The sequence below is a fragment of the Eleutherodactylus coqui genome, chromosome 2 (assembly GCF_035609145.1).
Source record: "Eleutherodactylus coqui strain aEleCoq1 chromosome 2, aEleCoq1.hap1, whole genome shotgun sequence".
Taxonomy (NCBI): domain Eukaryota; kingdom Metazoa; phylum Chordata; class Amphibia; order Anura; family Eleutherodactylidae; genus Eleutherodactylus; species Eleutherodactylus coqui.
The window spans coordinates 129,037,223-129,063,213 of NC_089838.1; the positions used below are offsets into that span (position 1 = coordinate 129,037,223).

At 42.7% G+C, this 25,991-nt stretch overlaps 1 protein-coding gene across 1 annotated transcript in view; it reads right to left on the minus strand.

The window, feature by feature from the left end:
* Positions 1-2,602: 2,602 nt before the first annotated feature.
* The window catches only part of EPYC (epiphycan), a 56,423-nt gene continuing 33,034 nt past the window's right edge, over positions 2,603-25,991 (minus strand). Inside the window, exons 3-7 of the mRNA XM_066591508.1 lie at positions 20,888-21,077; positions 13,308-13,466; positions 11,365-11,567; positions 8,994-9,089; positions 2,603-5,532 (exon numbers count right to left, since the gene is read on the minus strand). Of these exons, the coding sequence (XP_066447605.1) occupies positions 5,362-5,532; positions 8,994-9,089; positions 11,365-11,567; positions 13,308-13,466; positions 20,888-21,077 (819 nt within the window). The 3' untranslated portion in view covers positions 2,603-5,361. The remainder of the gene's footprint in view (positions 5,533-8,993; positions 9,090-11,364; positions 11,568-13,307; positions 13,467-20,887; positions 21,078-25,991) is intronic.

Sequence of the window (25,991 nt, forward strand, 5' to 3'; positions counted from 1 at the left end):
CCAACTCCTAAGTCACTCCCTAATCTTCCACTGCCTTTCTGGTATGGCACGTGGTACAGGTGGAATTAAAAAAATACTATTTCAGAGGTCCTTGCCTGAAGATTATATTCTAGTTCCATGAAAGTGTTTTTAAAGACCTTCCACCTACCTCTAACTTTATTAATGTGTACCTTGACCACTGCATTGTTACTAACCCCCCCCCCCCACACACACACACACACACACACACACACCAATCGGTCAACCCAATCCATGATGTGTTGAACTTGAGGACCAGGAAGACAACACACTGTTCGATGATCCGAGTCTTTGTGACAGATTGCCCTGCCTGTCCCCCTTATAGTTGAGTCCCCCACTATCAGGACCTGTCTAGCCTGCCCTGCATTCCCCATTCCCTTCTCACTGGAGCAGAAATTCTCTTGGCAGTCAGAGGAAATGTCATGCTGCAGCAGTGCTAATCCTGTAATGGCATCCCCCTCATCTGCCAACTTTGCAAACTTGATGGGGTGTGCCAGTTCAGGACTAGCCTTCCTAATACTTCTCCCTCTACTCCTCCTTCTCTACATCATCCCATGCCAAATCCCCCACACCCTCTGATGCAGTCCACATAGATCAGTCTGAGGAGCTGTTTGATCATTCAGTTTCATAGATATCAACCAGGCAGTCCAAACAATCAGAGAGAAAAGACCAAGACATTTAATGCACTGATGCCCAACCATTTTTTTTCTCCAAAAGTAGGTAAGTGTGCACGGTCAGCCTTCCATAGGCAATGTGTACTCAAAGGCATCTGGAAATGGAGGAGCCAGCTCCCAGTATCCTGGTGACATAGAGTCTACCAAGGAGGAGAAGGACGATGAAGAGGAAGAAGAGGTGGAAAATGATGAGGTGCTTGGCTCAACATGGACAGACAGGGAGACTCATTAAAGCAGCTTGTAGCAGCACCAGCATCAGGTCCACAGCTAGGTCTCCTCATAGGATTATGTATTCTTCGAAAATGCACATGATGACAGAAGAGCAGTCATCCGTAAAATTTCCAATAAGCATTTAAAATGCGGCAAGAATGTAAGCAACCTCAACACAACGTGTATAAGCAGTCACATGAACTCCCACCACCCACTGCCTTTTAGAGCCCACCTAGGCTAGAGGGCAAAGAGTCAGCCTCATCCTGCTCCCTCTGCCACTGCTGTGGCTGTCTTTTCCTTCATCTCCCTCCCTGTTCATGCAGTAGCTTCTGAGCCCACAGAGGCAATTTTGTGTTAGGTAAGTTGCATGCCTACTTCAGGACTTTCCTCCACAATTGATGATCAGAGTGCAGGCTTTCGAGCCAGGAGTGGGAAATAAAGACCAGAAAGTGGGCTGCCATCATGACCACCACCTTTACTATCATTGACATCTATCCTATTTTCCAGTCTGTCCCAGGTCAGCAGTCAGACTGCCACCTTCAGCTATGGGATCGTAAAAAAAACCCCATCCTAACCATGCAGGAGCACAGAACCGGAATACAAGCATTGCACAGTTGCTTGCAATGGAAATGCTACCCTTCAGGCTAGTGGACACAGACACCTTCTGCAATGTGATGCTCCATGCTAGGAGATGCCCAGCTGCCATTTCTTTGCCCAAAAAGTAATCTCTCACGTACACCTCCATGTGAGTGATAACATGTCACTGATGTTGAAGAATGGTGTCAGTGGCAGGGTGCACATGTAATAACTCTACTGCTTCTCCTTGGAGGAGGAAGAGGGGGAGTAGGAGATCCATGCATGATTGTTGTGTTCACCTACCGATTTCTCCTAGTGAAATGTATGACATTGCTTTTTAAAACAAGCAGCATACCTGCGGTCTTGCATAGCGAAATTTTTGATAGCTTTACAGATGGAGCTGACCCATGCTTGAATGCTGTGCTCACTGGTAGAAGTTGGCCTTGTAAGTATGACATTGCTTTTAAAACAAACAGCCCATCTGCAGTCTTCCTTGGTGCAACTATTGATCTAGTAGACCCTATGTTGGCTGCTTTTTGTTTTCAGTGACACTCCTATGCTACGATTGACCCGTACACCACTGTACACTATTTTGACCAATTTTTGGGAGGAGCACATTTTTTTCCCAGATGTGTGGCTGAATTTTTATGCAATTTGTGTGGCTTTTGCTGCATTGGAACCTTCTGAGGGGCAAATTAGTAAACCCAGTTTTTACTTCCATTGACTTTAATCGGAGTCGGAATTGGATGTCCCAATTCACAATGATTTTAGTTAAATCGGCCCGATACCGATAGAAACCAATTATTCCACTCATCACAATTAGAGGGAGAGCCTCAGGTGTATGACCATATGCAAATAGTTGCCTTTTCTGTTCCACCTACAATATTTTGGAAGTCCTTTGTAGCAATGTTGGAGACTAGAAGTGGCTGATCTGATTGCAAAGGGAGGAGGTGTTACGGGTTATTCAGAACAGCAGCTTAGAAGATATTGTACCATCAAAAAAAATTAAATGGTCACAGTTTTAATAGAAGGCCTGTCTAGGAGAGGCTGGTCAAAAGCATTCTAGTCCTGAATAGGTGGTATTTAGATATTGTTTCATCAATGCTACATATGCTGAGTAAATATGTTTTTCATTTTGAAAGTCTTTATTGACCGGAGGATTTCACTATGGCCAAGGAGCTCTAAGGAGCTATAGTGGCTGCAAAGGTAGAGCAATGATAAACTTGCAACACAATAGTGAAAATATGCAGCAAACATCACACTATTAAACCTGTCAGCATATGTTCTGCAAGAGGTTCAGTTACAAACCTTCCCACCATTACAATGTAGTGTATGTTGTAAAATCGCACTTTAACTTTTACCTTTTACTTAAAAAATTAAAAACAAACATAAATAAATCCATACATCTACTAGTGATACTGACAGACTTTGCAGAAGTGCATACACAGAATACACTCATATATTTGATATATACCTCTATATTGTACAGAATATTATACTTACACTGGCTTCCGGGTTAAGCATTAATGAAAAAATATTTTACAATTTAGGTTGAAAACCATATAACCATCAAATACAATGAAAACTGTTTAATAGAAGGAAGAAAATGTATGAGTTAACACAAACATGTGGAAGTCTGCATGGGGAATGGCCAGGAGGTGGCAGCAAAGGCGTACAATAATTTAATATGTGCATGATACAATAGATGCAACCCCCTGCTACTAGAAGGTCCAGTAAATGATTATTTTGGAAGATATTGGGTATCATAAAGATTGTGCTGTGGGCTCACACAAAGCAGTATTATGCCTTTGTCTTTGTATAGAGCTATAATAGGGCTACCAAGAAGTGGGCCTCTATTATACCTCTGGTTTCACATAAAGAGATTTCTCTGTCACAGTTGTCCTTGCATTCTGCACAACAGCATAGATTAAACAGATAATGAACGTTCCTGCGACTGTGCAGGCAACAAGGATAAACGTTGGGCCCTGCTGCAATCGCTGAACCACTTATGGTGTCATGGCCAACCACATAACTGAAGAGGCACTTTAGAGATGGCATTCCGACTAGTGTGGGTGCACTATGGATTTCATTGTTAAGCGTTCAAGGGAAAAAAGGTAGGGAGAAGAGACTATATGTTAGAGCAGGGTGCTGCACACACTGCTGCTTATTAACTAAAACTGTCGAAAAGTTAGACAGTGCAAACTATTTAGACAAGACAGTCTTAAAATGTGCCAGATTTATTCCAGTAGCTGTGCTGAATGATAAAGCTGTCCAATTGTAAGACTGCCTAGTCTACGTTTAGACTACCTATTAGTTGTTAAGGGATGTCAGAGTATAGAACAAGTTCACTAGGGACGGCCCTAAAAAATAACTTTTAAAAGATAAAAACAAGGACGAACAATACATAAATACACTATACAACTACAATGGTCAGGGATAATGGAGCAAATGTTCCCCCAACTGCTATCAGACACAAGGGACTATAGATAACCAAATATTAATTGGCCAGTGTGCTGATGAAGAGCGTAAATAGGCAGCAGAGACTTTGTGCCTTAAACTACCTGAACTAACATAAGATCATTTAGCTAGACTCTAGGTAACCTCACGTAGGATAAAACCGTTTGTAGGTGAAGAAAAATCCGTATCCCACGAGTCTATTCTGGCTGAGACCTGGTTCACACAAGCGTGATTTTAGAGTAGTGACATGAAAAGATTGCATCTATTAGAACCAATTGCTTCCTATGGAAACGTTCAGATGAAGGAATTGTAGACGCGCAAAAAACGTGCACCTTCAAAAGATAGGACATACATGGCTACCATGCCCGTATCCAAGGTCCGTGTTGGGAGAAAAGATAAGACCTGACCTTTCTTTGGTGCGCGAAGCGCAGGAGTCTCCATAAACTCATATGGGAGCTGGACAAAAAGGGAAGAGGATTGAGTTTAGCTGTGAACCACACTTGGAAAAGAAGACAGGTGCCTGTAGTTTAGACATTAGAAGTCATTAGGAGGATTTCTACCAACCGAGGGAATTCCGAACAGCAGCGCATTTTTCCTGCAAACACGTGTCAATGGGCAATGTCACTGCTAATTAGGCTAGGGAATTGATAGCTGGAAATCGCCCATTCACGCCATTTTTCCTGCAGTTAGCTGCTATCTTTTCATGCGCTAAAATCACGCTCGTGTTGACAAGCCCTTATGACTAGCTGTACGGGGATCATTTGCTCCATTATCCCTGACCAATTAGTTGTATAACGTATTAGCCGGATTAGTTTACTCCACAATACTTGGGCAATTTAGGGCACGCCCTTTTTCGTACAAGTTGGAAAAACTGCACAAAAGTGTCTAAAACCACATAGCAAATGTGGCGCAAAGCATGTAAGATAGTTTTATGGCGTAATTTGCACAAAAAAAATTGTTGTATCTTGAATAGTATATAAGCCCATTGTCTCCATAAAGTGATTTTTTTTTTTAAAGAAGGCAAGCATAATTATATTGGGACAAAGAGAGCCGTATCAAGGCACAATAACATATCACAACCCTTATGTACATGTTTAGTCCAGCTCTAACACGTTTCACATTTACTTCACTTAAAGTGAAGTAATTTAGCTAGAATTTAGGTAGCATATACCAAACAATACACAAATTCACGATTACGTATTTCAGTTAATTAGTTAGAAGAGAGTACTTTTACTTTATGTACATTCTTGTGCATATTATTTTCCAGTTTTTAGCATATTTCAAATTCCTTTTATGATTGCATTTTATTTAAGGAAAACATAGTACAAATTGTCATTTGAAGTTACATAGTATTATATGTGTTTTATAAAGCCATGTAAATATCTTATTTGTGGGTGATTTATGGAGTTACTGTGTGGCCGCTGACTTAAACAAGCCTGCCAACTGGTATACGAGGTAGACAGAGGTAGGCCTGTGGTGTTCTGCTCAGGTTAATGGGATTTCCATCTAGTCGAATGTCTTCAAGAGTTCTTCTGGCATATGACAAATCTTTCATTTTACAGAAGGTATCTTCATGCATTTCTTGAATGTTGTTATCCTAAAATAATATGGAAAGAGGTAAAATCTCATAATAATTTAGCTTCAATATAGGACAAAAAGTTAATCCATTAGGGTAAATTCACATGGGATGGAAATGCTACAGATTTTTCCAGGGAATATGGGAAAAACCGCAGCAAAATATAAAGAAGGCAAATCTTTGAGATTATAAGAAATCTCATCCACATGCTCTAAAAAAAAATTTCAAAATGAAAACTAACCTGAAGTGCAGATTCTTAAAGGGAATCTGTCACTATGAAAACGCCGCGATCTATTGTAATTAAGGTTACCACCTCTTTCACCACAAATACTGGCCAAAGTAAAGGAGGGGCATAGTTTGGGGGGTATGGGTAACATTGCATGTGACTTCACCTCTGCAATACCCCATTAATTCCTGCCAAAAAGATATATATATATATATATATATATATATATATATATATATATATATATATATATATATATATATATAAAACCTGTTTGTTGTACTCACCCTTACTAAACCCCACACATTCCTTCCTAATCATATGGACTTACTAGATCGATTTGGCACACTTCTGGCCTCTCGATTAATGCCACTTAGTTAGAAATCCTATACTGCAATATGCCTTGGTGTACACAGAAATGTGTAAGGCCGAATGCACATGGCCGGGTCGGATTCCGCATGTGGGATCCCATAGCGGAATCCGACCTGGCGCCCGGCCGGTGACCCCTGCATCCCCTTCCGGATCTGTCTTGCGGATATGCCGCAGTGACAGCTACTGTCGGGCCGTGGATCGGGAGGCTTCCATTGACTTCAAAGCAAGTGATCAATGCGGAATCCGCACCAAAATAGAACATGCTGAGATTTTCCTTCGGCAAGCGGAAAATCGCAATTGAGTTCCGCTCATGGACAGGGAAAAACGATTTTCCATAGCATGTGTATGGGCAGTATTTGCCCGCTCCGGATTCCGCAATGCAAATACGCCCGTGTGCATTGGGCATTTTAATTTTCAAACCAGGGATCATTATCTTCCATATACAGTAATAAAATGGAATTAGACACCTTAATTTTTACAGGCCAGCAAAGTCGTTAATACCTGGATACTGGATAGGAAAAATCAATTCTGTTAAAATGGTTACCCTCACCCACATTCCCAGTTCCCTCCTCAGCGCTTAAAAAATGCGACAGATCATCTTTATCCCCTTAGTGACAGCCAACACGCCTTTTTACTTACCTTACTTATGGGCTTTAAACCTGCACATACATCTTTTTAAAGCAATGGTTTGGCTGACTACTGACAGCCAGGCTCCTGCTCTAACTGCTAGATGGAGCTAAACCTCAGATCCTGCCAGTTTAACACCTTACATGCCACAATGAATAGCTGCTGCAGCATGTACACAGATAACAGGGGCAGGGGGCTCCTTCTGTCACCCATTGGCACCCTGCAGTGTGATTGCAAGTTACCAATGGTTCGCCATGAAAGCCGTAATCCTGACAAAGTTCTCCATATCTGCCATGTAACTCCAGGGTACCTATTCGACCCCCGCAGTCTAACAAGCTGCAGTCATAGGCTTAGTAGAATGCACTACATAGGTAATGCACTGTACTATCCTAGCGATTGAAAACATAAGGGTTCACTCACACAAGCATATGTGCCCCACATAATACATGTATATTTTTCACATAAAATATGTAGGGGCTTCATGTGCTGCTGAGTGTTAAGGCAGCAGAATGCAGTCCTAAGCTCTTGCTTAAGATGTTGCAAGTTCAATCCCCACTTGGTTTAGGTAGCCAGCTCAAGGTTGACTCATCTTTCCGAGGTCGGTAAAACAAGTACCCGGCTTGCTGGGGGATAATAAAAAAATACCTGAAAGCTCTGGGGAACAAGTTGGTCCTAGGATAGATGCATATAGATGCATATTTGCTGTGTATGTTAAATAACCATAGTATTAAGCACCAAAATTGAATGCACAAATGTAAGTGGCCCAATAGAAATCAATTGTTTTTTACGTGCATGAATACAAGTGTAAAAAGTACACAGCTACTTGAGTCCAGATCCATAAGTAAAGTAGTGATTTCGGGTATACTTGAAGCTACTGCCACATTGGGAGTACTATAGCTGTGGGATAAGAAATATAGCTCTACTTTCTTGATGAGTTATAATATGTCTGATACTTATTTTTCTATAAGCTATCAGTGGAAATAGATAGCCAGTCCCAAACAAGTGACTTACAGTCTTATTACGCTGCCAGTTCCTGAAGAGTTAAAAGTCCAACTGAAATGCATTGAACCCTGTTAACTTCTCGTGTGTATTTTGAGCACACTCTGACGGGATCCTTCCGGAAGCAGTGGTCTATAACTAGAGATTTTTCATCAGGCTAATTCTTTCTGCCGTTGCCGACCTGAAGCAGTACTTAAATATATTGACTAGTCTAGATGGGCCCTCGATTGAGAGGATAAGCCATTGAAATATGCATGATTTTGGCGGTTGGGCTAGATTGGATTAAGGGGTACGAAATGTTTTATCCCCGAATTATCTATTGAGGGTAGATGCACACACATCAGTGAGTGATTGCCAGAGGGTCCAGTATCATGAGCTATTACCATACAGTTGACTTGTGACCTAATACCACAGGGTCCAGTATTATAAGTCACAACCACATCGTTTGACACCTACGTATATATCATACTGGTTGATTCTCGGCAAATCGGTACCCTGGTTATCTAGCGTGCCTAGTTACTCACTATAGGCATTATCCCACTAGTATTGATTGGGCTCCTGTGTGAGATACATACTGTGTGTTTTTTCTGTCTATGTGTCTTATTAGTTTATGGCCCAGAATTTTTAATCTAATATTTAATAAACTTGATTTTAGGGCACTTTGTCTATAATTTGGGCTTATATAGTAGAGTTCCCTCTGCCTCAGTGAATTTGTTTTTTAAGGCCCTTTTACACACAATGAGTATCGCTCAAAAGATGGCCATCTTTTACTTTTCTGCCGAATGATGATTTTCAGTTCGGCATGAAATCCGTTGTTCAGCAAAAGAGCTGATAAGCAGGACTGCACGCTGTGTTCTGTCCAGGGAGCACTGAAAAAAGCTAATTACATTGTCTTAGCTGTCAGCCCTGTGGCAGAGCAAATGGAGTGTATTCAGCGAACTGGTGGTCTGTTCTCTGAATACAGCTCGCAGCTGCTCACACGCTACTAATTGGTACTAATAGGCCTTAGTACCAAGTAGTAGTTTATGCAAAATGATCACTCAAAAGCCATCTTTAGAGCGATCATCTTTGTGTGTAACTGGACCCTAAGAAAAAGCATCAAAATGCATGTGTGATTTCAGCCTTAATTAGATATGCATGTTAATTTCCAGTGATTAGTCATCTCTAGTGTCCTACATGATCTATGAATGTCTACATTTTGCTGCTGCTTCTTCAAATAAATAAAATTAGTGAATATTATGTAAATTTGATTGGTTACCTGAAGGTGAAGAGCCTGCAAGTTATCAGGAAGAGGTAATGGAATATGGTCTAAGCTGTTGTCATTCAAGTACAAAATATGAAGATCGATTAGGTCCTGAAAATGAAAAGAAATGACGTTCTTAAATGCAAGATATCTATAATTTGAATATTGACTTAATTATCCGAATATATAAGCAAAATAATAAGAAATGTGGAGTATAAAGTGGTTGTGAACCATAAATTGTTTAGCCAATAATTGACTATAGCTCTAGAATAGGAAAGAGAAATCACTCATTTCTAAAGGGAAAACTTTTTGAGATATCTTGATATTGTCTAAATCACGGGTCCCCAACTCCAGTCCTCAGGTACCACCAACAGGTCATGTCTTCAGGATATCCTATGGTAAGAACACCTGTGGCAATGTCTGAGGCACCAACAATAATTACATCACCTGTGCAAGACTGAGGAAATCCTGAAAACATGACCAGTTGGCGGTCCCTGAGGACTGGAGTTGGGGAACACTGGTCTAAATCATGCCCTTTTGGAGCAAGTTTTAGAGCATAGTGTTGCATTTTGACCATGCACTTTTTCCACAAAGGAATGGTGCCTTGTTGAACACAGCAAAAAAGTGTTCGAAAATGTGTAGATCATATAGTATATGTGGCAATTTGGACCAGAAAAGGGTAACATTTTCAATAGTAAATCTGGCTCCGTGTGTGAGACCTTTTTATGTGAATCTTTGGTAAAGGGATTTCTGATCTCCCAGCATGGAGTCTAATCCCATCCTTTGCACTAAATATATGATGAATGCACAGAACCATAATTCTGAGAAGTTTTTAATTTCAGTAGCGCTGTAGATGCTTTTGGTGTGTTGCTCTACTCTTCCAAGACTACCCTGCACACCCAGAGTTTAGCACAAACTCAGAATTGAAAGAGGGGTATAATTGGTGAATCTCTATGACTCTCAGTGCTGGTTTCAATATTAAAATATAGGTTTCCACTTTTACAGAATGTTGGTTATATGGTCTGTGTGAGGAATAGAATACCAAATTCATAGCTACTTTTCAAAACCATTTGTAGATTTTAATATACAAAGGTCTAAAGAGACACTCTATTGGTATACATCCACGATATACACTGAACGATCACTGCATTAGGTACACCTACTCAATAATGGGTTGGTCCACCTTTTTGGGTGATCCCAGCTTTCAGACGTTGGGAAATAGATTCCACAAGGTAGCGAGCATCCTCCATACTCAACTTGACCCATGCCACTGCAGCAGTTCCGTCAGTTAGTGCCTATTTTGCAGATAAGTGGGAGAAGATATCACAGCCCTTTCCAGCATATTCCAAACATGTTCAATGGGGCTAATATCCAGTTACTTTGGGGGCCAAGGCAGTGTGGAGAATGTATTGCCATGTTCCTCCAATCACTCCACTATGAGCTGAGCTTGATGGCATGGATCGTTGTCCTGTTGAAAGATGACACTGTGGTTTGGGATGACTTCCTGAAGATATGAATGCTGAAAGTCAGCATTCACCATTCCAGGATTATAGTATGATGGCCAATGGTCCTAGGCCATGCCAGGAAAATGCTCTCCAGTCATGACACTACTGGTCTGTTGAATCCCAAACGGTATACCCATGGAAGATGACTTCATGCTGTTTATGCCAGATGCAGACCCAGTCGTCCATATAGTTCAGTAAGAAATGGGACTCGTCACTCCAGATGATCTTCTGCCATATGTCCAAGATCCATTGACATCTTTCCTGGGTCCATATATGGCATTGCTGGAGATGACATGGGGTCATCAGAAGCACCCTTGTCAGTCTTCAGCTATTGAACCCCAGTTGATATAAGTTATAAGCTGCATAGTTGTTATGTAAATTAGTCTAACTTCCGCACTGTTGTACTGTTGGGTCAGTTGGTCCACGGTGGTACGTTGTTGCTGAGATACCACACGTGCTGCCCAACACTCGCCTCTAGGATCAACCACACATGGCCTGCCGCTATGTGATCTTCTGTCAGTTGTCTATCCATAGCTCAACTAGTCTTGGTTCACTCCTACTACTGTGGTTCAGGAATGGCCAACAAGTGCGACTCAGAAATTCTGGCACCACAGCTCTGTCCACTAACAATCTGCTTGCTGTCAAAGTCACTCAAATCACCATGTTTACCCATGACTGTGAAATGTTGCTTTCTGCTGCATGGAGGAGAAGTCAGCACATTATCATGATGCAGCCATCATTTGGTACTGCGTTACTGATCACAAGATGTCATGCACCAGTTGTTCCTTATGCACTGCTCGTTCAGTGCATATATACACTAAACAATCACCTCAAATTGTAGAATTAATCTAGCTTTATCTTAATTGACTTTATCTACATACTTTGAATGCCTCTTGTTTAATTCCTTTGCGTCCAAGTCTATTCTTGCTAACATCAAGGAAATTCAGAGAGTTTGGCAGTTCTGGAAGCTGTCTTATCCTGTTATCCAAAAGTGAGAGCTCATTAAGGTGTAGCAAGCTCCTAAATGCATCTTCATCAATTTCTGATATTATATTTGATGTGAGATCAATCTTCTGTAAGTTGTCTGAAAGAAAAAAAATACTCAAATGCATTTCTGAAATAAAAAGCAAAGTAACTTGTGCACAAAGTTTCAGAATTAGAAATTACACATATAACATATAGCCCAAGCCCAATGATGAAATGTAACAAACTTAATATAGTTAATTGGTAATAATGGGGGAAATTTGAATGTCTTCACTACCTGTCTGCTCGTCTTGTCAGATGTCTTTAGAAGTCTATGCATCTGTCTTCAGCTGCCAAGAGGAGATGATAAGCAGCAAAAATATGTGAAGGTGCACAGCGCTCTGAAGAGTGCTGCAGCCCCTTCATTTGAGCGATGAGCAGGAGTCTCAGCAGCCAGACCCCAACTGATCAAAACTTTTGACGTGCTGCTTTGTCATGTCAGAAGATTTAAAAAGTGCAGTTACTCATTAAATGACCTTTGCATGAATGTGCTAGAAGTTTACAAAAGTGAGCAGCTTAAGACACTGGGGTAGATTTACTATTGAAAATGTGCCAGTCAAAGGACTGTCTTACATGCTTTGGACCACATTTATAATGTGCTTTCGAGACGTTTGACCACTTTTTGAAGAATCCACAAAAGGGGTTTGGGTTTGAAAAGAGAAGCATGGCTTCCTGCAAAAGGGACATGGCTTTATAAAAAAGAGTGTGGCTTAAAAACATGTAGTGGAATTATGAATGATGGTTGTAATTAGAGATGAGCGAACGTACTCAGTAAGGGTGATTTCGCAATCGAGCACTGCGATTTTCGAGTACTTCACTACTCGGGTGAAAAGTACTCGGGTGCGCTGTGGGGCGGGGGGTTGCAGAGGGGAGTGGGGGGTAGCAGCGGGGAACAGGGGGGAGCCCTCTCTCTCTCCCTCTCCCCCCCACTCCCCGCTGCAACCCCCCGCTCACCCACAGCGCACCCGAGTACTTTTCACCCGAGTAGTGAAGTACTCTAAAATCGCGGTGCTCGATTGCGAAATCGCCCTTACCAAGTACGTTCGCTCATCTCTAGTTGTAATGCAAAGGCAATGCATTCCACAAATACCCAGCACATAGCAATGTAGAGTTCCCTTGCATGTTGCCCCACTGGCCTACTGCTGAACATGCCTGTTCAGCACTTTGATGTAAGCAGCAGGAGTGGTCAGCAGAAGCATATAAACCGTGTTTCCCCAAAAGTAAACCCTACCCCGATAGTAAGCCTTAGCTATACTACATTAAAAAAAAAAGGAATACATTACCTAGAAGGCTCGTCCAGGTCCCTCCCGCTGCTCTCCGGAGGTCTGCACAGTTCCCGTAGTCCTCAGAGCTCATAGAACATCACTTTCTGGTGACAGGATTAAAAAAATTCCGCCTCCAGGAAGCGATGGCTGTAATTGGTTCTTTGAGCGATGGCTGTGATTGGCTGAGCCACTTAGCCAATCATAGCCATCGCTGTGTGGGGGAAGGATTTTTTAATTAGCTGAGCCACAGCCATTGCTCACCGCTGCTCATCCAATTCAAAATAAGACATCCTCTGAAAATAAGCCCCAGCACATATTTTGTGTCTAAAATAAATATAAGACACTGTCTTATTTTCGGGGAAACACTGTAGATTAGATAGGAATTTTTCAAATAAATCATCTTTCTGCTGCAAAGTTTAAAACTACTGATAGATATTATCTACACATCTATGTATAAGACATTGGAAACTAAGGATTACAACCTGGGAACAAAAAGTGCATTACACAGTGTTATTATGTTTATTAAATATACATACTTAAGTATGAAAAATCATTTTTGTTTATCTTCCTTATCTTATTGAAACGTAGGTAGACGTGAGTAGTGTCTCTAGGAAGTGGTGGAACTGAATCTAGGTTGTGGTCATCGCAGTAAACAGTATTGCGAATGCATGCGCAGAGGATGCAAGTTGAGAATCCTGAAAAACAATGACAGGTATAAAGTAAATTGTTGAATATAGCACATTGTAAAGGCAGCGCTAAACTTTCATGACAAACACTCAAATTTCTGGAACCCACAGAGCTCAGCATTTTCACCCTATATTTAAACCCTATATACTGTAACACAAAAATTTCCTAGAATAAAAAGAGTTCTCAGCAAGTTCATTCTTAATCTTAAGTGATTATAAGACACCACACCCCCGAAAATAAGACCCAGGGTCTTATTTTCAAGGAAACATGGTAGCTGCAGCACTTGCCTCTTCTCACTACTCTACTTGCAGTAAGAATGCTAAACCCCATCCCCCAAACATTCTCCAGCCAAAACTAAAGGAGTGTTTTGTGACTCTAATATTGATGACCTATCCTTAGGATAGGTCATCTATATCTGATCAGCTAGGATCCACCACTCGTGACCCCTGCTGATCAGCTGTTTGAAGAAGCTGTGGTCTTTTCTCATACCAGTGATGTCACATTCATTTGTCAGGTGGCGTGAGAGCAGCTCAGTGCCATTCAAGTGAATGGGATTGAGCTGCAATACCAGGCACCTCTGCTATAAAATGTGCGGCACTGTGCCTAGTATGCAGTGGAAAGGCCATGCTGACACTTGCTCAAGCACCATAGCCTCTCCAAACAGCTAATTGGCGGATCCCCACCAATCAGATATTGATGACTTTTCCTAAGGATAGACCCCCAATATTGGAGACCCTCAACCCTTGTATTCTCTTAGGGTACTTTCAGATGAGCAGAGTTATTTCACATTCTGCACCCAGATTATTCACCAAAAGCTGCACTGCTCCATGCACATTTTGATGTGGAATTGAAATGGGTTAAATCACTCTGCAATTTTGCATCAAAATCTATAAAAAGACTTGAGTTTTGGTGCATGATCTGCGAATAAGCTATGGATTTGGGTGTGGAATGTAGAATAATTCTTCCTCTTGTGAAAGCAACCTAAAGGAGCTCTACAAGACTATTTGTTTCAGAAACTTGAAAAAACACGTAACTCCCTGAGTTATTGAAATAGTGTAGCATGCTATGATACTACACTGTTTTCGTAGCTCCCATTTACTTCGATTAGAGCTACACAAACAGCACTCCACTAAGTATTTGGCTCTTTCTGGGATCCAAAAGCTAGTTTTGCCATCTTGGCTATGGAAAGCCAAGATGGGAATACCCCTTTAACCTCCTAAGGGCTTAGTCACACGGGCACTGATCCGCTGGTGTTTCTGCACAATAAGACGGCCGCACTGCGTGCGGCCAACTCTCTGCATGACCAGCTCCATTGCCGGCCTTGTGTTCTTTCACCGTCCGGTGCGGAGAGAGTCATCCGCACCTGCAGTGCAGCGGTCTTATCGTTCAGAAACACCGGCGGATCGGCGCCCGTGTGACTGAGCCCTAACAGTCATGTTATAATTCTTTTTGCTGTTTTCATTTTTTCAATATTTAAAGTCTTGTGTAAGAGAAGAAAAGTTTTTATATTTTTCTCTGTAAAATCATTTAGATGACATGGTAAGCAATGACTGCAGAATCTGCGGGGATAAACAATATAGAGGAGTGATTAGATGAACAAGTTCTCATCATTTCATTCCTTTTCCGGGAAAAACCCAGTATGTGACAATCAGAGAGCAAATATATTTTCTGATTGATGGGAAGGGGGTTATACCATGAACAAAAATTCATGTCACCTCTTCCCTTTGCTTTTCTCTCCCCCTGCCCCCTGATGTTCTGATAATAATACTATATAGTGGTACTGGCAGTGGTCATGGTAGTATTATTGAAAATATTGGTAATTATACAGTGTGTTTTGTTAAAAAACCATATGGAGGTAATATTTAATCACAGTATGGTGGTGATATTTAGTCTTGGTATTGCAGTATTATTTGATAACTAGAAATGTATATTAATAAATTTTTTGTAAAACCCTTGCAACATCCCTGGAAGTACTAGAGCTCCCCACTGCAGCCTCCCGAATTTCCTTAATGTGACTGTGCTGTTAGTACAATGCTTTAGTATTTGGGGCCCCATTTCTAATTTTGCCCAGGGCCACATTTTGTCTAACGCCAGCCCTGCATGTGAACATGATCCTATGTGACGCAAGATATGTATCCATGTGATTTGCTCTTTGCGATGTCATTTTTGAAGGACTGTAGGAAACGTGTTGCTAAGTTTATATTTATTTCTAAGGTCATGATGCTGATGTCATCAATATCAGACTTGTGTGGCCTGTTTACTTCTATGTAAATTTATTGATTGTTATGTCAAATGAAAGGCTGCATGGGCCGAAATGTATCCTGAATATATTTTTGCTTTAATGCAATAAAACATTCTTCAGCAAGAAAGGCGAGTGCCGGGATCAACTATTGATGACCTATCCTGAGAATATCTCATCAATAGTATTTGTCCAGAAAACCTCTTTGATCCATTAGATGTGGATTCAGAGCACTATTGTACTTCCTCCAAAAAGAGATTTTTATTTGCATTGAGAGTTTTCTGTAATTAAATAAAAAGGTTAATGCATCGTCTAGTTTGTGTACGGTCAGATGGTAATGCATATCTACAAAACAGCTTGAATTATACATTATGTCAAGGGAGATGCCTTTTTGATTGAACCTTAAATATTGGAATTGACTGAACTGACTGGAGAAAGCAGGATACATTTTACATGAGATTGGAAGGTTATTATTAAATTTAGCTATTATAATAAATTTAGTTATTATACATTTCGTCTGGCCAAACAGAACTCATATAGTTATGGTGGTTTACCTTTCAGCAATGATGGCTCTCAGATATCAATTTGCTGTAATTAAGTGAAAGCTCCTGTTGTAAAATCTTTAAATTTCCTAAGGCTATCTTATAGATAGAAGATTCAGTGTCATTGGTAATAAAAATGAGCTACTCTTGTACAGTTACAAGAAACAGTAAATGAGTCCTTTGGAATTACGTGGATTTCTGAGTTGATTACTAATAAAATGTGATCTTATTGTTATCTAAACCACAATTGTAGACAAACACAATTTAACTAAACTAATAACACAAAAACAGTTGTCCCTTGAGGCTCCTGCACACAGTTGGATTTGATTTGCGGAATCTAGGGCCGGCGGCTTACCCCGGATTCCGCAGCAAATACCGCTAATGGCCTTCTATGGAGAACCGCTGCTTCCCTCACATGAGCAGAAATTTCCGCTTGTGGCAGGGAAAACGCAGCATGCTTCATTCTGTGGGGCATTTTCTGCACCGCAGTTTTCTATCCCGTGGCCTTTCTGCAGTGAGCACTGCAGAAGGGTCGCAGGATTCGCGTCATCGCCTAGCGATGGTGCAATTTTCTCCGTACTGCGCATGCGTGGCGGTGTGACAGACGGCACTTCCGCAGTACAGAGAAAGAAGAAACCAGACAGGTAAGCACGGTCACTGGCCGGGCACAGGGTCGGATCTTGCTGCGGGATCCCAGGGGCTGGATCCGACCCTGTTGTGTGCAGGAGGCCTTAATGAGCACTTTGAGTAAGCATCTACAGTGCAAGTAGAAAAAGTAAATGAACTCTTAAATTTAATAACCTGTAGAGCATACTTTAGCAGCAATCACCTCCACCAAAACATTTCCTGTAGTTGCAAATGGGATTTGCACAATATTGAAAAGGGGTTTTGGACTATTCCAGCCTGCAAATGTATTTCAGGTCATCAATATTTCTGGGATATCTTGCATGCACAGCCCTCTTTGGATTCTACCACAGCATCTTGATACGGTTAAAGGGGTTGTCCAGCTCTAAATAGTTCATAACTTATCCTTAGGATATGTTATGAATAGCTGATTGATGTGAGGGAGTCTGCTCCCCAGGACACCAGATAATCAGCTACTTGCCAGACCACTGTATCAATGTACAGAGCCAAAAGTAGACATTTCTGTACACATTACAGTGGCCCAGCATGGTGTTGTAAGCACAGCTCCCATCGAAGTGAATGGGAGCTGTGCCTACAATACTATCCCAGGATACTGCAGTGTGTATGGAGCTGTGGCCTCTGGTTTTTATGTCTTGCCACAGACAATGGACCTCTGACAGATGGACCTCTGACAATCAGCTATTAATGACCTATCTTGAGGATAGGTCAGTCATTTAGATCTGAACAGCCCCTTAAAGGTCAGCGCTTTGACTTTCTAAAACACAAATAATTTTTTCAACCATAATTTAGTGGATTTACTTGTTTGCTTTTGGTCATAGTCTTGTTGCATCACCCAACATCTCTTAAGCTTGAGGTCATGGACTGCTGTGCTTACATTATCCTAATAAATGTTTTGATACACCTAAGAGCTGTGTTCTCTCAATGATGGTACTGAGGCTCTGAGGCAACAAAGTGGCTGCAAACAATGATATTCTCCTCATCATGCTTCACAGGATGAGGCTTTGGTGTCCTCCAAACCTAGCACTGTGCATTTGTGCTAAAAAGTTCCACTTTTGTCTCATTTGTCCATACAGCATTTTCTTTGAAGAATTATGAAACATCCAGGTGATCTTGAACAAGCTTGAGACAGGCAGCAATATCTTGTGGCTTCCTTCATGTCTTTCCATGAACACTATTCTTGATTAGTGCTTTTCTAATTGTGGTATGAAAAAAAATGTTTGATACCATGTTAGCCAGTGGAGTAAAGTGTGATTGTTCTTAGTGAGAGAAACAAAGTCATCTTGTAGATATAATACCTTTTAATGACTAACAAAAATACATGATATTGCAGCAGGCTTTCGGGATATCGCCCTCTTTGTCAGGCTAATGAATGAAACTAGTTTGGATGGCACATAATTATAACATACAGATGCAGAGGGTAGGGTGGACATGCCTCTTGATCTAAATAAATGTTCACACACAGAAATTTGAGACAAAAAAAAAACAAGACAGTCTGAGCAAGGAGCTAAATACTAAATCAGTCCACTGAGCTGAGGAATGTGACAGTTTTATGATGTCTCTTATCTCTAACGCACATAGAAGAATATAGAAGAAGATGGAAATACTACCTCAGCAGCTCCACCTATTGGATGGAAATATTCTTACAATCCATTTCTGAATTTTTATAAGAAAAACAAAAACTGATTGGGAAGAGGACACCCATCTTGACCTCCTTCAGACCTTTCATATTCCCCACTTATGCAAGAATCTCAGGCTGAGGTTCATTCCATTCTTGAGGGTGTCAAACATGGCCATAAACTTATACTCCCAAATTCTTCTGTGACGCTGTGAATTGAAGTTGCCCTTCAGTATGATAACTCTCATCTGCTCTATGCTATGTCCGTGACCACAAAAATGTTTTGCCACAGGTAATTTCGTCTTTTCCTCTCCAATTTAGTGGTGATGAGATCTCATGTCCGCAGTCAGTATATGTGAGCAAATCTTGCAATTCCTCACATTACAGGGATATGTTCCTTTTTGTGTGTCCGAGGGTAATACACTCCTGATTATAAAGGTCCTAACTTTAGGATGTTGCCTGTAACATAGAAGGGGAGGATCTTGGAATATATTTCATTCATTAGCCTGATGAAGGGGGCGATATCCCAAAAGCTTGCTGTAACATCAAATATTTTTGTTAGCCATTAAAAGGTATCATATCTACAAGATTACTTGCTTTCTCTTACTGAGAACAATCACACTCTAATTGTTGTCCCATGGATAGAGGTTTCTACAGTTTGTAAAGTTCTCTGTAAGTCGCTTGCTGTATCCCTTGGGTTCTTTCTTATCTTTTTCAGGGTTGTGCTTTTGGAGTCAACTTAATAGGACTACCACCCCTATGGATAGTAGAAACCATCCTGAATTTTTTCCATTAGTAGATAATTTGTCTAACTAGGGATTAATGTACATACAGATCTTTAGCATTGCTTTTATAGCCTCTTCCAGCTTTATGTGTTTCCATAACATGTTTTCTGAGATCTTCTAAAGGTTGTTTGCATCAATGCCTGATTCACATTCACCAATGTCTCTGGTGAAGAACAGATTTGTCAGCAACCAGGCTTTGTATTCCTCCATTTAACAGATAAACATCTGTGAAAGTCACATCTCCTTAATTGAAACACCCTTTGATAATTCGATTTTGAAGCATCATTACACAGAGGTTCACTTACATTTTTTTTTGCACTGATGTTTACTCAATGTGGCCAATAAAGCACATGAACTGTACAACTGTTTGTGTATTATTAGTTTAGTTACACTGTCTTTCTCCATAATTGTGACTTAATGGCCTTTTATATGAACAGATAATAGGCAATTAATGTTCATTTGCACAGTCGTTCACTTGATCATTTGTCTTTGCGAAGGTGCCTTTTGTTGGGTGATTGCAGGACATTGCACTGTGTAAACAATGATGTGTTGCTAACAACAATCGAAATGTAAGTAACCCCAACAATCACACTAAGGATCATTTGGATACATATAGTAGTGATTAGAGATGAGCGAGTAGTGCCTTAGCCGAGTATCCTCCCGCTCGTCTCTAAAGATTTGGGGGCCGGCGGGGGGTGGGGAGTGGCGGGGGAGAGTGGGGAGGAACGGAGGGGAGATCTCTCTCTCCCTCTCTCCCCCCCTGCTCCCCCCCGCTCCCCGCCGCAACTCACCTGTCACCCGCTCCAGCAGCCAAATCTTTAGAGACGAGCGGGCAGATACTCGGCTAAGGCACTACTCGCTCGAGCCTTAGCCTTAGCAAATATACTCGCTCATCTCTAGTAGTGATGAATGCTCCAAACAAATGTTGCTGAGCGAGTTCTGCTCGACTTGCAAAAACATCGATCAGTTCTCATTCTAGGCAGACAATCTGCCAGTGTAAAAGTACCTTTACACAACAATCAGACCACATTTTACTAATAATCAATGTAGAAATTCATGCAATAAGCGGTCACTTACTTTTTCTTGCAACTATCCCAGTGGAGTAGCAATGACATATCAAATTAACCACAAGGCAGTTACGCTTTGATTTTTGCAATGATACTCTAGGTTTCTCACTGTGCTATATTGACCTGAGGGCATCATACTACAGTTCTGCTGACCCATAAGAAAAAATATATAATTTCAACGTTATCACAAATAAATACTGCAATAATTCATATTTTTTAACACAGCTCAAAACTAGCATCTAAAACACATGATCATGAAGTATTCTATTCTGTCGATCATTAAAATTGCTAAGGCAAATCCGTGTTTAGTAATTGACCTGAAATTAACATCCAAACATTAAGTTAACAAAATTAAACAAAAGCAGAATAGAAAAACTGAAAACAATATAAACATAAAAGATCTAAAATATTAAACATGCAGTATTCACAAATGCAGATAGCTTTAATTCATTTCTAAGTCATTCTGAACTAGTTCTTTGAAAACTATATTACATCTGTTTGCTCAGCTCATGTATCTGAATACTAATGATCCAAACCTCCACTTGCTTCTGGAGTTTGCACTCCAGGAGTCAAGGGCCCCTGTGGTGAAGATCCATCAATTAACTTTGGTGTAGATTCCTCTTCTGTAGAGGTAGATTCCTCTCCTTCTTCAATTACTGAACCATGATCTGGTTCCGGAGATAGGATGGGTCTATTCACAATAGGCAACACAGTTCCGATTTCTATCTAGAGGAGCAAATAGGACATTTATTGATCAGAAAAGAAGTAGCCGTCCAATACAATCATTAGAAAAGATATGGGTGTAGAGATATAAAGTTAGTCACTAGGTGTCGCTATACAACAAATCCTTTTTTACTTACTTTACAGTAATATGTTACAGGGATAATAGACTGCGGCTAGTGCTGTACTAGAACCAAAGGAGCTTTCACCCTTTCAAGCAGAAATAAAGCAGACGTATCCAAAAATATAGTCAAGGCTGCATTGTCTCAAATAGGGTAGAGGTAAAAATATCTGTGTTCTAATTCCGTTTTGTCCATTTGAAGAACTTCATAGCTAAATGCAAACTTTGCCCTTATTTTTTCCTTTCACTACTACGACGTTTTACAGCTTTAAAGGGGTTATATAGAGGTAGAAAAATTAAAACAGGCTCAGAGTGTTGGAATAACATAACAAAATGGGGATTTGGGTGAAACGTGATTTTCTTTATTTCCTGATTCCTCACCGGTCGCCGACACCTAAATCATATGATCACTGAAGTCAATCACCAGCTCACTTTGGCAGGGGATTTGCTGTAGTGGCCACATCACCTGTTGTCAGGATATCACCGCTGCTGCAGTTGGAAGTAAAACACCAGTGCAATAGAAGCAGCAGGGGATCAGATGAGGTGAGTGTGGCTTTTTATGTTATTCCATCAGTCTAAGCCTGTTTGACATTTTTTTCTCCCTGAATTACCCCTTTAATGCTGTAGTATTCCCTATTTAAAGCATACTTAACTATACAGAATAAACTGTTGTGTGTGTACATGAGGAATAACACTATCTCTGCCCATTATAGGATTTGTATCTTGTATTTTCCTCTTCTGCAGGTAGTACATCTAATTCTAAATATTCACAGGACTAGGGAGAGGAGCCTGGCTACTGTGCTGTGTTCTTTATACTGGGGCACAGAGAACTATGGATCCTGCTCTCTAAATGTTTGTAGCACACAGACATAAAATCAAGTTGTAGCATAGTGTAAAGCAAAAGTGAGCAGGAGAAATGAGATTTCTATAGCTAAAATACAGTAAAAACTGACATATTAGCTTACAGGCTATGTCTATGAGAAGCTCTCCTGCCCTCTTCCCCTCTGCTCTGTATACATTTCAATGATTAGGATTAGAGATGAGCGAGCACCAAAATGCTCGGGTGCTCGTTACTCGGGACGAAATTATCGCGATGCTCGAGGGTTCGCTTCGAGTAACGAACCCCATTGAAGTCAATGGGCGACTCGAGCATTTTTGTATATCGCCGATGCTCGCTAAGGTTTCCATTTGTGAAAATCGGGGCAATTCAAGAAAGTGATGGGAACGACACAGCAACGGATAGGGCAGGCGAGGGGCTACATGTTGGGCTGCATCTCAAGTTCCCAGGTCCCACTATTAAGCCACAATAGCGGCAAGAGTGGGCCCCCCCCAACAACTTTTACTTCTGAAAAGCCCTCATTAGCAATGCATACCTTAGCTAAGCACCACACTACCTCCAACAAAGCACAATCACTGCCTGCATGACACTCCGCTGCCACTTCTCCTGGGTTACATGCTGCCCAACCCCCCCCCCCCCCGCACGACCCAGTGTCCACAGCGCACACCAAATTGTCCCTGCGCAGACTTCAGCTGCCCTCATGCCATGCCACACTCATGTCTATTTATAAGTGCGTCTGCCATGAGGAGGAACCGCAGGCACACACTGCAGAGGGTTGGCACGGCTAGGCAGCGACCCTCTTTCAAAGGGGCGGGGCGATAGCCCACAATGCTGTACGGAAGCAATGAGAAATATAATCCTGTGCCACCGCCATCAGGAGCTGCACACGTGGGCATAGCAATGGGGAACCTATGTGCCACACACTATTCATTCTGTCAAGGTGTCTGCATGCCCCAGTCAGACCGCGTTTTTTTATAAATAGTCACAGGCAGGTACAACTCCGCAATGGGAATTCCGTGTGCACCCACAGCATGGGTGGCTCCCTGGAACCCACCGGCTGTACATTAATGTATCCCATTGCAGTGCCCATCACAGCTGAGGTAACGTCCGATTAAATGCAGGTGGGCTTCGGCCCACACTGCATGCCCCAACCTGACCGGGCTTTTTAATTCATAGACACAGGCAGGTACAACTCTCTACTGTGAAGTCCCTGTGGACCGACAGCATGGGTGGGTGCCAGGAAGCCACCGGCGGTACATAAATATATCCCATTGCATTGCCCATCACAGCTGAGGTAATGTCATGTTAAATGCAGGTGGGCTTCGGCCCACACTGCATGCTCCAGTCAGACTGGGTTTCTTTAGAAGTGGACACATGTAGTTACAACTCCGTGTGGACCGACAGCATGGGTGGCTCCCTGGAACCCACCGGCGGTACATAAATATATCCCATTGCAGTGCCCAGCACAGCTGAGGTAACGTCAGCTGTAATGCAGGTGGGCAAAAAATTAATTGGATTACACTGTAGGCGAGGGCCCCAAAAAATTGGTGTACCAACAGTACTAATGTACCTCAGAAAAATTGCCCATGCCCACCAAAAGGGCAGGTGAAACCCATTAATCGCTTTGGTTAATGTGGCTTAATTGGTAACTAGGCCAGGAGGCAGCCCAGTTAAAATAAAAATTGGTTTAGGTGCAAGTTTCAACGCTTTAATGAGCATTGAAACGTATAAAAATTGTTTACAAAAATTATATGACTGAGCCTTGTGGGCCTAAGAAAAATTGCCCGTTCGGCGTGATTACGTGAGGTTTCAGGAGGAGGAGCAGGAGGAGGAGGAGGAATATTATACACAGATTGATGAAGCTAAAAGGTCCACGTTTTTTGATGGTGATAGAGAACAATGCTTCCATCCGCGGGTGCAGCCTACGTATTGTTTAGGTATCGCTGCTGTCCGCTGGTGAAGAAGAGAAGTCTGGGGAAATCCAGGCTTTGTTCATCTTGATGAGTGTAAGCCTGTCGGCACTGTCGGTTGACAGGCGGGTACGCTTATCCGTGATGATTCCCCCAGCCGCACTAAACACCCTCTCTGACAAGACGCTAGCCGCAGGACAAGCAAGCACCTCCAGGGCATACAGCGCGAGTTCAGGCCACATGTCCAGCTTCGACACCCAGTAGTTGTAGGGGGCAGAGGCATCACCGAGGACGGTCGTGCGATCGGCTACGTACTCCCTCACCATCCTTTTACAGTGCTCCCGCCAACTCAGCCTTGACTGGGGAGCGGTGACACAGTCTTGCTGGGGAGCCATAAAGCTGGCAAAGGCCTTGGAGAATGTTCCCCTGCCTGCGCTGTACATGCTGCCTGATCTCTGCGCCTCCCCTGCTACCTGGCCCTCGGAACTGCACCTTCTGCCACTAGCGCTGTCGGATGGGAAGTTTACCATCAGTTTGTCCACCAGCGTCCTGTGGTATAGCATCATTCTCGAACCCCTTTCCTCTTCGGGAATGAGAGTGGAAAGGTTCTCCTTATACTGTGGGTCGAGCAGTGTGTACACCCAGTAATCCGTAGTGTCCAGAATGCGTGTAACGCGAGGGTCACGAGAAAGGCATCCTAACATGAAGTCAGCCATGTCTGCCAGGGTACCTGTACGCAACACAAGGCTGTCCTCACTTCCCCCTCCTCCTCATGCTCCTCCCCCTCCTCCTCCTCCTCAACGCGCTGAGATATAGACATGAGGGTGCTCTGACTATCCAGCGACATACTGTCTTCCCATGCCTCCGTTTCTGAGTGCAAAGCATCTGCCTTTATGCTTTGCAGGGAACTTCTCAAGAGGCATAGCAGAGGAATGGTGACGCTAATGATTGCAGCATCCCCGTTCAGCATCTGGGTAGACTCCTCAAAGTTTCCAAGGACCTGGCAGATGTCTGCCAACCAGGCCCACTCTTCTGTAAAGAATTGAGGAGGCTGACTCCCACTACGCCGCCCATGTTGGAGTTGGTATTCCACTATAGCTCTACGCTGCTCATAGAGCCAGGCCAACATGTGGAGCGTAGAGTTCCACCGTGTGGGCACGTCACACAGCAGTCGGTGCACTGGCAGATTAAACCGATGTTGCAGGGTCCGCAGGGTGGCAGTGTCCGTCTTGGAGTTGCGGAAATGTGCGCTGACCCGGCGCACCTTTCCGAGCAGGTATGACAAGTGTGGGTAGCTTTTCAGAAAGCGCTGAACCACCAAATTAAAGACATGGGCCAGGCATGGCACGTGCGTGAGGCTGCCGAGCTGCAGAGCCGCCACCAGGTTACGGCCGTTGTCACACACGACCATGCCCGGTTGGAGGCTCAGCGGCGCAAGCCAGCGGTCGGTCTGCTCGGTCAGACCCTGCAGCAGTTCTTGGGCCGTGTGCCTCTTCTCTCCTAAGCTGAGTAGTTTCAGCACGGCCTGCTGACGCTTGCCCACCGCTGTGCTGCCACGCCGTGCGACACCGACTGCTGGCGACGTGCTGCTGCTGCTGACACATCTTGATTGCGAGACAGAGGTTGCGTAGGAGGAGGAGGAGGAGGGTGGTTTAGTGGAGGAAGCATACACCGCCGCAGATACCAGCACCGAGCTGGGGCCCGCAATTCTGGGGGTGGGTAGGACGTGAGTGGTCCCAGGCTCTGACTCTGTCCCAGCCTCCACTAAATTTACCCAATGTGCCGTCAGGGAGATATAGTGGCCCTGCCCGCCTGTGCTTGTCCACGTGTCCGTTGTTAAGTGGACCTTGGCAGTAACAGCGTTGGTGAGGGCGCGTACAATGTTGCGGGAGACGTGGTCGTGCAGGGCTGGGATGGCACATCGGGAAAAGTAGTGGTAACTGGGAACCGAGTAGCGCGGGGCCGCCGCCATCATCATGCTTTTGAAAGCCTCCGTTTCCACAAGCCTATACGGCAGCATCTCCAGGCTGATCAATTTGGCAATGTGCACG